General features: G+C 29.8%; 1 protein-coding gene across 1 annotated transcript; it reads right to left on the bottom strand.

The window, feature by feature from the left end:
- Nucleotides 1-4,441: 4,441 nt before the first annotated feature.
- LOC110810614 (Eukaryotic aspartyl protease family protein) lies at nucleotides 4,442-6,217 on the bottom strand. Its single transcript, XM_022036835.2, has one exon. The coding sequence runs from the start codon at nucleotides 6,132-6,134 to the stop codon at nucleotides 4,704-4,706; it is 1,431 nt and encodes a 476-aa protein (XP_021892527.1). The 5' UTR covers nucleotides 6,135-6,217; the 3' UTR covers nucleotides 4,442-4,703.
- Between the last annotated feature and the right edge of the window lie 7,928 nt (nucleotides 6,218-14,145).

Raw genomic sequence — 14,145 nt, 5'->3', positions numbered from 1 at the left:
GACGACGTTAATTGCCAGAACGCTTGAGACGTTTCGCGATTATTTTTCTACAAATTTCCGAAATTCAGCATAGCTATGGCAATATGGCTGATTTGAGTGGGATTTTACAGTATCAAAGCTAATAATGCCTTACCAAATTACGAATTTTAAAATGTTTATTCTGAAACTAAAAATGAGTTTAAAATTTTTTTATTTTTTGGACCGCACCAAATTTACAGATTAGTTAACCTACACACTACTAAAATATATGATTTTGATTTTCTCTAGACGGATTTTCAAATTCTTAATGTTGGTCTCTTTTTTGTCATTTGAAAAAGATATAGTGAAAAAGAAAAAAAAAAATTCTCTTATGGGGGAAAAAAACTCCCTCGTGGGTGGGACAAGAGTTTTCCTCCCTCAGGCTGAAGGGACTTGGTTCTCCTCTTTTATGGGCTTCCACTTTTGGCCCAACCCTATTTTCTTCATAAATCCGTCCTTTTATTGAATTTATTGGCTCATATTTTTGTGTTTGGTCTACTTGATATTAAGATATACTCTTCTCACGTGACTAAGGAGTCCATCACGTGATGCGTTCAAGCCTTGTTCATCTTTATCGAAATTAGATAAACAATCACATTATTACATAATGACCTAGAGTTAATAGTGACTGAATACAATAATAATAATCAATATTAAAAAATGTTTGTTGGTAATATTTTATTTTACAATAATATATCAACTAAAGTGATGCATCAAATAATATTTAACATTTGATAAGTTGATTTAACATTAAACGATATTAATTTTAATGTAATCGATTTATAGGTACGATTGAAAAGCATCTTTTTTTGGAATAAGAACGATAATATACAACTAGCCAAAAAAAAAATTAAAATCTACTTCAATTGAAAAATCAGGTCGATCGATTGATTACCTATGAGTATAAGTGGAAATTACTATAACTCACTGAATTGAGGAATCCTCTTAAAAAAAAAAAAAGTAGTTGAAAACCCTTGTACGCAAAAATTCAATTTATTTTAAAAAATAACTAATTTATTACTAAAGTTAAGACGTTATTATTGGTAGTTGTTGCCAGTGCACTATCTAATAAAAAAAATTAAAAATAATAACATAGTGGTGCATCGTCTCCCTTATATGTGAAATGAAGAGATTGAGTGTAGGTTTTAAATTTAAATAGACCTAAATCCCAAGAGATCATAACATAGTAGTTTAAAACTAGCTAAATAATTAATATGTTCAAATAATATATTAAATTAAATTTATTAAAACGACTAATTAAGTTCAATTTAAGTACATTTTTAGATATAAATGAAATCAAATTAAACAATAATTTTACCTAATTAACAACTAATCAATCAATTTTTTATTAGTCAAATAACAATTTTTAAAAAATTATAATATTTTAGTCCTTATTTTACTGTAATTTGAATAAATAATTAATAGAAATACTTGACTATTGAAAAAAAAAACCTATTTGTATCAAATAATCTCAATCTCATATGTTATTTATGATATTATTTACGTTGTATTTTGTTCAAACTTATTTTACTTATATTTAATTCATAGATTTTGATTAGGCAATATGAAAAATTAAATTATAATTTATATATTTAAATTATACACATTTATTTTGAGTAATCAGAAAAGTATATAATTTAAATTAAATGTTGAATTAATTTAAAGCAACATTATTATTTTACAAATTTTTATCTTGTACTATACTTCATATTTTATAAAAATAATTTATCATTATTATTATTTATTTATTAAAAAAATATAAATTAATTAATACAACTAAAGTATACCGATATTTGTCCTGTTACAATTAAACCTTCCACTAACGAGTGAAGTGCTTAACCCACTACCGGTATTTGAAGATTATCCGTAGGCTCATCTCACAAGTTTATAACATAGTCATATATTTATATTTATATATATATGTAGTTTAAATATTTAGCTTATGTATAGACCAATTTAAAAAATATTGTAATTTTTTTTTTATATTTACCCTTAGTAAATTACATGAAATTTTATACAATTTCATTTTTTAAAATTATTATATGGATTTTTTTATTCCACTCCAATTGATTTGAATCTACATTTATAAATAAAAATTTGAAGTCTTCCCAACACAATCTTAATAAATATATACTAAAAGAAATTACTCACGACAATTCTTTCTTAAACAAGTATGAATTTGATACATGTGTGTGTGTGTGTGTGTATATATATATAATATAATGTAGGAATGTTTTTATAAGTATCCAAAGATGAAGCCAAGGGTAATTTACCCAATTCCAAAAAACACCGATACAACAAATCGAGATAAAGAGTCCATCGATATTGTATATACATACATGTATACATACATACATGGAAGTAAGATTGTTAAATCAAAGAGAAAAGACACGGAAAAACCCCATATTGTAAGCAAACCCACGAAACAAGAAAGTACCGCAAAAAGCAACTAGAGAGGAAAGTGATGCGCCACTCACCCACGACACTCTGTTATGTGCCTTTTTCCTAATAATTGGGCGGTGACATTTAGGCCATGGTTATATACACATATATATACACACACACACACACACACACACACTACATGTGTGTGTATATATATATATATATATATATATAAAGCTTAGTAGTTTTCAATTCCCTATCTAAATATCAAATCCATGTGCAAAAGTATTCATATGATTTGTTGTTATTATATATCACATGATTTCTTATGTCTCATCATTTCCATTTTTCTTCTTAGTAACACTAATAAATTCATCCTCTTCATTATTGAGGAGATATTTTTAAAATGCTGTTGTAAATTACTTTTTTCAAAAATACGATACGGGTTTAAGTCATATAAATAATTTAAAAAAATATATTTATTAATAAAAAATAAAATTGATGTAAAATATAATTATGGATCGTAAATAATAATTTTATTAATAACAGATAATGATAATTTTTAATTCAATTTTTTTTTTACTTTAATGATATTAAAAAAATTTAACTGATCAAATTCTGTTAAATATGATCGGTATTGATAATTTATTAAAAAATAATTAATTATCAAATGATTGAACGATAAAAATAGTGAGCAATAATCATAGAACATTAAATCTAAAAAGGGTATTGTATTAAAAATTAAATAAATTAATATATCATTTGGAAAAAAATAAGATGATAAATGGATGGTCCTAGTAGGCTGAAATTCAAGTGGTCCTAATTACCTTTGTATTGTCTAAAATGTAGCTGAAGTACTCCAAATTTAATTAATACCAATGTCTACTTGTAGTCGAAAACAAAGCATGTAAAACTTGTTTGTAGTTTAAATTTAATTACCTATTAAAGGGCTTTTGGATTCACTACATGTTTCACAAGAATCTCACTCTACATAGTGAAATTACTCACTCACATTATTTGCATTAACCATATATTAAGATATTGGTAATTAAGTTTTTTTAAAGGTTTTATCTCAAACTATATATATATATATATATATATTTATTTATACAAGCTCTTGGTGGGAGTTGTGATTTTTTTCACATATTTTCATTTAATTTATAATAGTATAGAAGGACATACAAAATGTAATATATAATATTAACTGAATAATTGAGGATTTGTGACTTACATTCTTTGCCTAAATCACCAATGAATAATCCTTATTTAACGAGTATCAAAAAAATCATTGTTTGTTTCATAATTATTTTTTAAAAAATATTTATGAAATTCAACGATAATGATTGGTTATGTACAATCGTCCATTACTTTAAATGTAAACTTCTATCACATTGAATTCTAAACCTGTCATCAAATAATCTACGTGGTTCTTATTATTAAGTTTATAAAATATTGTTTTTCAGAAAATGTCTAAAATATCTATTAAGTTTTGTTGATCCTACACTTCTTAAAGTTCTTAATATTATGTCACAATAGCTGAATAATTCGAACCTTAATGTCAGTAGATAGTAGTAGTTATCTTATATTTTAAAAAAAAAAAAAATTAAAATGTTAAGTTTAATTTTTTAACTCATTTAAATTATTATAATTAAAAAAATTAATTATTATGAAATATTTTATTAATTTTAAAAATATAATAAATTTATTTTAATTTAATAATTATAATTTTAATAGTGTGATAATAAATTAAATATTATAAATTAATGTTGGACCCTCTTTCTATTGTTATATACCAAAGGTTGCTTAAGAATGTAAAGTGGACCCTTTATCATCACGCCCAAATCTACTTTACCAGCCTTGACAACTTGGGTGTTTAATTTTATTAAATGAGTTTTATTTCATACTGATTGGTACTTTGACATATAAAATGTATCGAGGATTTTGCTGTTAGAAGAAGAATTATATTTAAGAGTTAAGATTATATCTCCTTTTAAATTCTAATTAGTATAAATAAAAATTAATAGTTTAATACACCACATACATATAACATTTACTAAATATTTATAATGCAAGATAATTATTTGCCAACTTTCTGAAACAATGATTAGAACAAAATTCCTATAACCATAATACTGTCCCCCTCCTCCTCCCCCCTTGCATCTCCATCTTCTCCGTCACTGTTTTTTTCTTACCCCTTTCAGTTTAATTATTCCCATTTAACACCATTTCAGATTCCCTTCTACTTTCTACTCTTTTTATCAATTAATTCTGAAAATGGAATAGAAAAAAACAATCGCAGCTCATGCGCATCTCTGTTTCGCAAACCCGAACCTCTGCTTACCCAAATCAAATTCCACGTAGAAATTCTGCTGCTGGAAGTTACCCAGAATGATCGCCGGCCCGAGGCTTCCGGCGGATTCGTCGACGGCGTTATCGGAGACAATCATCAAACACACCGCCGCTGGTTTTCCGATGAACGCTAAGTAATTGGAAGATGGCAGCACCATTTTAGCTCCGCCTTTGAACTGAAAAATCAGCTTCGGCACACGCATCGATTTCTCGCCGGAGATGTTGAAGCAAGGGCTTAACCCGGACTGGGTTTCGACGGCGGTGGACCGGCTGAAGTTTCGCATCTGGGCCTCGAATTCTTTAGCCACCGCCTCGAAAACCGGCCGCTCCATGAAGGTGAAGGTTGATCCAGAGTCGACGATGGTCCCGCCATTCCCGTCGGGTCCGGGAACCAGGAGGCTGTACGGAATCTTCACGTGCTTGTCGCCGATAATTATTTTGCGGAGAGAGACGTAGTAGTAATCCTGGAAAGCTATATTGGAGACTGATGGATTCTTCAGGAACGGAGTGTAGCTAACATCTCTGATTTTGTCATGGGCTTTACCCGACCCGGTTTCCAACACGAGGTTGCTGCTCACCGGCGTCTCGTCGAACCTGCGAGACACTAAACAGTAAGAGAACTTCTTAAGACGCATCTGTGAGGGAAGAGATTCTGGATTGCGGCCGAATCCGGCAATGCCGGCGGGTTGGCGGCTGGACAAAATGGAGCACCCAACGAGGAAATTGGGTACGGTTTGATCTGGAAAATCAAGCGTTTCGGAGAGCAAAAGTCCAGCTGTGGAACCTAAACCATACTGAAGTATATAAGGAGGACAAGCCTGAGTACAATTCCGGAGATTCGGATCGCAGCCTTGGCAGCGAGATTGAAGATCTGAGCCGAAAATCCAAGAGCATTTGAGGTTCTGGCAGCCGACGAGCTTGGAAGAAGAAGAGAGTTTGGGAATAAACGCTGGGATTTGATTCGGGTCAATGTTGGGGAAAAAACATTTGGAGCAGAGATAGCGAGAGGTGCATGGGAACCAGACAAGGCTGCTGCCGGTATCGAAGACGAAAGGTACGGTCTGCGGCGGCGTGCCGAAGCTGAGGGAAATTGAGTATCCGCCATAGCTGTGAGCGAAGAGAGGTGTTTTGACGAGGGAAGAAGAGAGAGTAGCAGTATCGTTGGTCTGAATCTTCTTGGGTAGTTTCAGGCGTTGGGCTCTGGTGAGTGAAGCTGTAGCAAGGTGGTTAAGGATCTGAACCGGATCCGATGATGGGAATTTGGTGGAGAAAGAGAGAGGGATAGTAATGGTGGCGTTGGAGGGGATGGACAGTAAGGAGATAAGGAGATATACGAGAGAAATGAGACAGAGAAGATAAGAAGAAGAAGAAGAAGCCGCCATGGATAGTTCTCTGAGCGAGTGAAAGCGGAGAATGGGAGGATTATCTTTTTTGTATTTTATGAAGAGGCAGAAGAAGAAGAGGACGCCAATTTGTACAAATAGAGCAACGGTTGGCAACGGGAAGTAGAGGAATCAAGTTCGATTTGAGTGACATTATTGCCATCACAAATGCTAATATTTACGAATCATGCCACTACATTTTGACCTCATTAAATCTACATACTTGTATTTTTTTTATTGTTACTTGATAAAATTAAAATACATTAATAAAATATTTATTACTAAATATATATTTAATATTTAAAATATACTAATTTCTTTTTTATTTTATTTTTTTTAAAACTAGCAGCTTAATCAATAGATTTAGAGAGTAAGTTAATCAATAATCAGGCCATATTTTAACTTAAGCATTACTATTATTGTACCTACTTACTGTTGTTAAAATCAAATGAAAAAAGCAAGCTGTCAAATCTTATTACAAGACATCTTTTAATTGCGTGCATATGTAAAAGGAGATTATGGACGTACAATTAATTATTTGGTACATAAACATAGCATGTATTATATTATATAAAAACCAAAATCAAATACCTCTGTATCTGCATATTTAGGGCCTATTGTTAATCTAAATTCACAATTCATTAATTTCTAATTCTTGTCAATAATACACATGGGCCCGTACATTTTTCAAAGTATAAAAATTTTAAATAATTAAATAAGAGATATCAAAATAATTTGCATAATGTTGGGTTCAACCATAATATGACGCATGCCAAAAAAACTCATTAAATGCTCTAATCTGTACAAAAGTGCAGTAGTTTATAAACCATATATGATATGATAATTTTATATTTTACTCACATAATTAAATTAATACAATGTCCAACCTTTAAATCTGTAAGCTAGGTGTTTTATGTTAACAAGAAGATGCCGGGGAAAAGTAAAGAGGGGCGGGGGGCGGGGGCAAAAGTGGGGCATTTATGCAATTTTGCAAAGAATAAAGGACTAAATAACAAATTGACAAAAGTACAAAAAGCACCGATGTGGGAAACAGAAGCAGCCAGGAAATGAGATTGAGACCAAGTCACGTTAACCGTTGGCGTAAAGAGCCGGCTAAAACGGTGCCAGTTGGCGTAACGCTGGAGGAGAAATATTCCGCTGCTTTCACGTACACCAAATTTTATTGTAATTAATTAATTAATGGTCCAAAATTCGATCAAATTGGACGAAACTGAGACCTAATTTAATAAAAATTTAACAATAGTTTATAAACACATCAATGATAAATTATTTAACATTACACAATTAATGTAAGGATTTAACAAATATTTTTATTATTATTTTGTTGCCAACCCAAATTAGGACCTGCCTGATCGGACCAATTGGCCTGAATTTTTAGTATTAACTGGATTTATAATTTACTTAATTATTATTAATTAATACGAATTAAGCAAAAATATTAAAAAGTTATAATGTATATTAGTAAGTTAATGATAATTAGGCATGTGATTTGGGTGGGTAATTTAGAGGGAGGTGCGGTTACAATTAAAAAAGCCGAGGGCTCGTGAAAGTGGAGGAGCGGGGCGTTGAGATTGTCCCGTGAGTCTCGGGGATTGGAAGCCACGTGCGCCTCATAATCTCCATCTATAATGACTCTCCTTGACCTCCGTCTCACTATAATTATTATTTGGTATTAACCAAAATATTACGTTACATTACTTTTACTAAATCTTAATATGTTATGTTATAAATTTTATGGAAATTAATGAAAATAATAACACCTTATTCTAATTTCTACACGAAATATCGTACAAAATCAATTTTTATAGTCTATATTTAAATCCATTATTGATTAAAAATAAATTTCTGAATTTGTTCTACCCAATAGCCCAAAAAACTTAAACACATAATTAAAACCCAATTGGTTTTGGGCCAGGATATAATTAATATGTGGAACCCTATATATATACATAAATATAATATATGAGTAGTTGATACTGAAGGGGACAAAATTAAAAGGGATTTAAAATTCAGGGTCCACGAGCATGGAAGGCTTTTGCTTTAGAGGCAGTTAAAACAATTCAATGTCCATTGTGGGCTTGTATTGAACGAGCCCATAATTGTAAAGCCTAAAATTGATGGACCCAAAAGCCCATTTTCATCTTAATTAATTAAGAGTTCATTATTTTTTTTATGATAATAATAATGTAAAATATAAGTGAAATTAATTTAAGCGTGCATTAAATATTTGTAGATTTAAATCAAACTAATAATTTTATTAATTATTTATACATGATAATATAATATTAAATTATTAGTCTACTAAAAATTAATAGATCACATGATGAAAAACTTTATACTCTCTTCGAACCTTCCTTCAAATTTAGAGTTTGTTCATAACCAAAAGAAAAAAAAAAAAAAAAAGAAAGTAGTTCACCTACCAGTCTAGTTTGACTTGAAGTTTAAAAGGTAATGTACCTTTAGATATACATATATATATATATACATGTGTGTGTGTGTATAGAAAAAGAAAATGTATATGACTTTAATGGAAGAATGTAGGTAATGAAATGTTTTGAAAGGCAATGAAATGATCCATCATCCCACTATCCAGCTGCCTACCAAAAGCACAATTTACATATTTCAAATCAATCTGAAATATTCGATCTATCAACTTTTATTTTTTAATAAATCTAATCCCATTTCAACCAACATTAAACAATTTCAGAATTCTTATATATATATATATATATACATATATATATATACACACACACACTTCATTCTGTACTATAAAATATAACCTATACCTTAGATTGCTTGCCAACTCATGACTTGTGTTAGAATCTGATTTTATTAAGAGGATAAACGGGAACTTGATTTGTTTAAAATCCTAGTTACTAGGAACATACATACATATATATATATATATATACGTATATGTATGTGTATGAGATTAAGATTTCAGTGACAGCTCAAGTTCTGACCATTTATAAGAACACCCAATAGATTCTAAGAGATCTGTGAAGATACTGAAAATCATGTTCATTAAGATGGAACTCCAAAAAAATCCAAGTTATTCAAATTAACTTAAGAAAATTAAATATATACAATGGTCTCGTTTAAAATAAACAACTATAATTAGGGTTATAAGTATAAACTCAGACCTTATAGTTTGTTGTTAATAAATATTTCTATCACAAGCAATAATTATTATTATTATTATTTATGGGTAGTCTACTATATTTATGATTAGTGATTGTTGTATAAGTACATCAATAATTAAGATTAATTAATCTCAATCATTTAAAAACTATACATCAACAAATTTCTATTATACCCATTTGATTATTCTTCAAAACGACTTCAATTTTGTCCATCCCCCCTCCAAAAAAAAAAAAAAAATTTTGAAAAGCTCACACATGATGTCAATTGGTCACTTGGCCGTATGTTGCTGCCCTCTGGAAAGAGAATAATACCAACTGGGATTTTGTTATCCCTTTCGAAAATCTTATTGATTGAACTTGTTTATACACAAAATCTCGCACTTAAAATTCTAATCAAAATTTTTTTACTAAAGCTGCCAAAACACACCCCCCAAATTTTCAACCCAATTAAAAATAAAATAAAATGACAAATTTTAATGTGACCCAGTTCAATGTGCAAGCTCATGACCCGACAATCCAACCCAAATCAAGCATCCCTCATAAAGTAAATGCCAAAAAATAAGGTTAAATTGGGATTACACATTGCAAAATTACAATCACAAAATGCTTAATCACCAACTTGTTGCATATATAGACAGTGAATTTGGCAAAGGATATACTTCAATCTAATTGTTGGGGTCGTACGGGATCCACTTTTTATATAATTAATCAAGTTCAAACCATATATGTATACATATATATATATATATTCCAGTTGCAAACATTATATTATTTTTTGAAATGACCATAAATTTTGATGGAGATATTTGAACTAACATTTTTCAAGATAAATTATGAAGTTGTCATGTGCGAAATGTTATAAATAATCATTTAAATTACTTTTGTTTCTTTTATGGTCTTCCGTGCATTTTCTGTGTGCATAATTTAATAATAATAAATACAAATATATAAGACGTGACATAACTTATAAATTAATTTTAGTAATTATATATGATCATAAATTTATTAAAATATTGTGCTTGTCATTTTTTTTAAATGTGTTAACTAGAATTAACTTTTGCTTATCTAATAGATATTTATGAACTGATACTTAAAATAGACATAACAAGTTATTATTATTTATTAATTTTTAATTTTTAATTTAAAAAAAATATAAAATGAAATTTTTAAATTCAATTGTCAGAATTTTAGTACATAAATTAAAAATATATATATACTAAATCACCCTTTTAACTAAGTACCATAAAATTTTTAATTTAAAATATAAAATATTATCGCATTTATCAAAATTGGCACGTAAATGCCCGATCGACATAGAGTTCACATAATTTGATTTTCACCTACACATTCTAATTGTTGTAACCCATAAATCCCATAATTAACTTTAATTTGACCGACTTCTTTAACTAAAGTGTTTGGAATTCAGATTTTGTTTTGCTTCATAATTACATAAAATAAAATATTTTGTTTCATTCTTGTCTTTAAAAGAAAAAAAAAATTAAAAGAACCTCTAAATATAATTATTTATTAATTAAACAAAAATATAATCAAACTCCAAGATTAATTAAGAAAAAGATAATTAAAAAGCTATCACGCTGACGACACTATTGCAAGAGCCATATGTAAGCCAAAAATTAATACGGCCGTCCCACACCCCGCGTTATTTTGTGATTTATTATTTAATATCAATACATAAAAGAATTATTAGATTTGCCAATTATATTATAAATTTTGTTATCTTTAATTTAATATATTTATTCTACTATTTATGCGTTTTTATTTAAAAATATAGTTTAAATTTATTATAGTAATAGAAAGAATATATATGTGCTATTAATTAATAATAAAAACCTAATCTCAAAATAAATTTGACATTGGCAAAGTCTAACAAGCAACCCGACCACTCAAGACTCCAACAGTACAACTGGACAGTAGAACAGTTCAACCAGTAACTGTAACAGTTATGCAACAGTAGTTGGGATGGAAGTAAAGCAACTAGCGGGAGTGGCCGTCAAAACGACAGCGTATAAGACGTATTACCATCGTGTCTCTTGACTCTGTCCAGAGCACCGCAAATCTCGAGACCCCATGAACCTGATGAGCCTGACTCAGTTTTCCCATTAATTATCTTCTTTCTTCCTCCTCCGCCTACTACACTCTCTCTCTTTCTACATATGTATGAGTAGAAATGGTGTCTGGTCTGGTCTCCGGTCGCGTCGGTTGTCTGCCGGCGGCTTGTCGCACGTGTGTCTTCCTCTGGGCTCCACACTATTAATCTCCTCTGCCTCCTGGTCCACCCATCTTGTCTGCTGCATCCGACGGCTCACCGTCCATCCACGTCATCATTCACATGATGACGTGGCATCCTGATACGTACTGTCGGCAGTACTTAAAAAAATCTTTCTTCATCTTGAAAGCGAAAAATAATAAATAGAAGAAAAATGGCGAGGAGAAGTTGGGATTGATTTGCAGGCAAGGCCACATGCTGAAAAGTGGCTGTTTTTACGTGTGTTTGCGTTTAATGTGTCTGTCGCTGTCGTTTTAATCTTTCCGGCTGCTTTGATTACGCACGTGTTGTTTCTTACACTCGAATCGTACGTGGTGTGTGTATATATCTCTGTCATATTTTTCTTCGTTCTTCTAGGAAGCTCGGTCGGTGTTTTCCATGGCTTTCTTTTTTTTTTTTTTTATACACTGTCACTCTTATCACTCTATCCCTTTCCGTTTAATTAGTTTCATTTATTAGGGGTAGTTGGAATAGTAATCAGGTACGGCCAATACTATGAGTGCTGATCAGAAAGAGAACATCAAGGGATGATTTAAGAACACGTGTCGGATAATGATTGGTGGAGTGATGCGATCAAGGTGTGTTTGGACGAACAATGAAATGAAACTGACATCAAATCAATCAAAGTGCATAATTCAAGCAAAAGCGTAATGATTATTTTGTACTGACAAACACGCCCCTGGATGAATGATCACTTTGCGTTCCCATTTCCCAACATAAATTCAGGCCCAGCCTTTTTCCTCTCATCTATTTACTGGACCTGTAAACCTGCCACGTGGACTCATGGCTTAACGGGAAATTTTTTAAAAATATATTATCTCAACTCTACTTAAAATTATTTAAGATATTTATTTTTATTATATACGTTAAACTATACTGGAAATAAATACTATTAATGAAATTATGGATAATAAAAATAAGAAAAGGTGTTTAGTATATTAAATTAAGATTAGCGTATCGCCAAATGAGAAAGGGTGGCCGATTTATGTTTACTAAACACGTTTTTGTAAGTTATTGTCTATTTTTTGGGTGTATGTACACACACACACACACACACACATATGTATATAATAACTCGAGGACTGCCACGAGTTTCATGCATCAATATACAAATAACATAAAAACTATATATATATTAACATTAGTTATAAATATATATGTATATGTGTTATACAAAGATAAAGTTTTATGGATCTTAAAATATAAAAGTAAAAACTCAATGTAATAGTTATAATTATATATATATAAATTTAATTTATATTTACAATTATTCGAATTTACTAATACCCTAATAAACTACTTTATTTTTATTTTTTGTACAAATTATACGAGACTTTCTTTGTTATGTTACTCAAATATTTCATTTTACAATTATAAATATATATTATGAAATATATAAATTTATTAACTTTAGTCGAATGTAGAATTCACTTAGATTTAAAATATTTTTATTTAAGACTTTTTATTCTATTTTTTCTTTTATTAGAATAAAATAAAATTCGAACTAATTTTAGCATTATTATATTAAAATTAAAAAAAAAAGATGAGTTAAGATCCAATTATAGAAAACAAAAATGTTAAATATTAAAAAGGAAAAAAGAAAATCTACTAAGAAAATAAAACGTTAATTAATTTGATGAAATTTGGTGAGAATCATATACCAAAGCAGGTCTTAATTAAAACCTACTAATCAGAACAGTTGTACAATTATTATTTATTAATTAATTTATTAGTATAATAGTAAAGTAATTTTCTTAATCACAAATTAATTAATCTCCAGGCTTTTCAACCCAAGGCAGGCGCACGGCGCATCCAAAATACTGGGGTTTTTACACGTGAGCTGCATGTCCTGTAGGGAAGACAAAATGGGTTTATACAAAATTCTAAACCTCGTATGGAATTTAATGCAGCCGTTCCCATTTAATCCCCATGCGCTCGCTTCTCCTCGAGTCAGTTTAAGTTTTACTTGAAGAAAGATTAATAAAATAGTTTTAAGTTAATTATTAAACTTAATTAGGGTTTAACTCCGTGTTTAATACTGTATTTGAATTAAATTTATTCGCATTTTTGAATATATATTTCGGAAATTAATGTTCAAAAAATTACTTATAATAATATTTTGAATTAAAAACAAACTCAAACAACTTGTTGTCTACTAATCACGTGTTACGGTTTGTTTGCACAATAGAATTTGTCATCTCCTAAACTTGGAAAACTTTGTTTCGCGAAGTTTAGAGGATCAAAACGACGTAGTTTTTAATAAAACCCCGGTGGGAAGTAATTAATAAGCATTTATTCAAGAGCCCTTCTACATATATAAAAAGCCCAAACATGTACATATCGTCAACAGAAAGGGAAGAGTATTCTCTACCTTCCAAAATTCTCAATTTTTTTTTTTATAAATAAAAAAATAAAGAACTAATTATTATTAAATTAATTTAAAATACAAATAAAGAAAAAAATAATGTTAACCCCATGGTAATAGGAGTCTATATATACCCAAGCATTACTGGGCAGAGGAGTAAGATATTATTTTTGGCTTGAATTTAGCTACTGA

The sequence above is a fragment of the Carica papaya genome, chromosome 8 (assembly GCF_054855325.1).
Source record: "Carica papaya isolate Zhongbai chromosome 8, ASM5485532v1, whole genome shotgun sequence".
Taxonomy (NCBI): Eukaryota; Viridiplantae; Streptophyta; class Magnoliopsida; order Brassicales; family Caricaceae; genus Carica; species Carica papaya.
The sequence above is the reverse complement of the archived record's forward strand: the minus strand, read 5'-3'. Positions and strand labels throughout refer to the sequence as shown.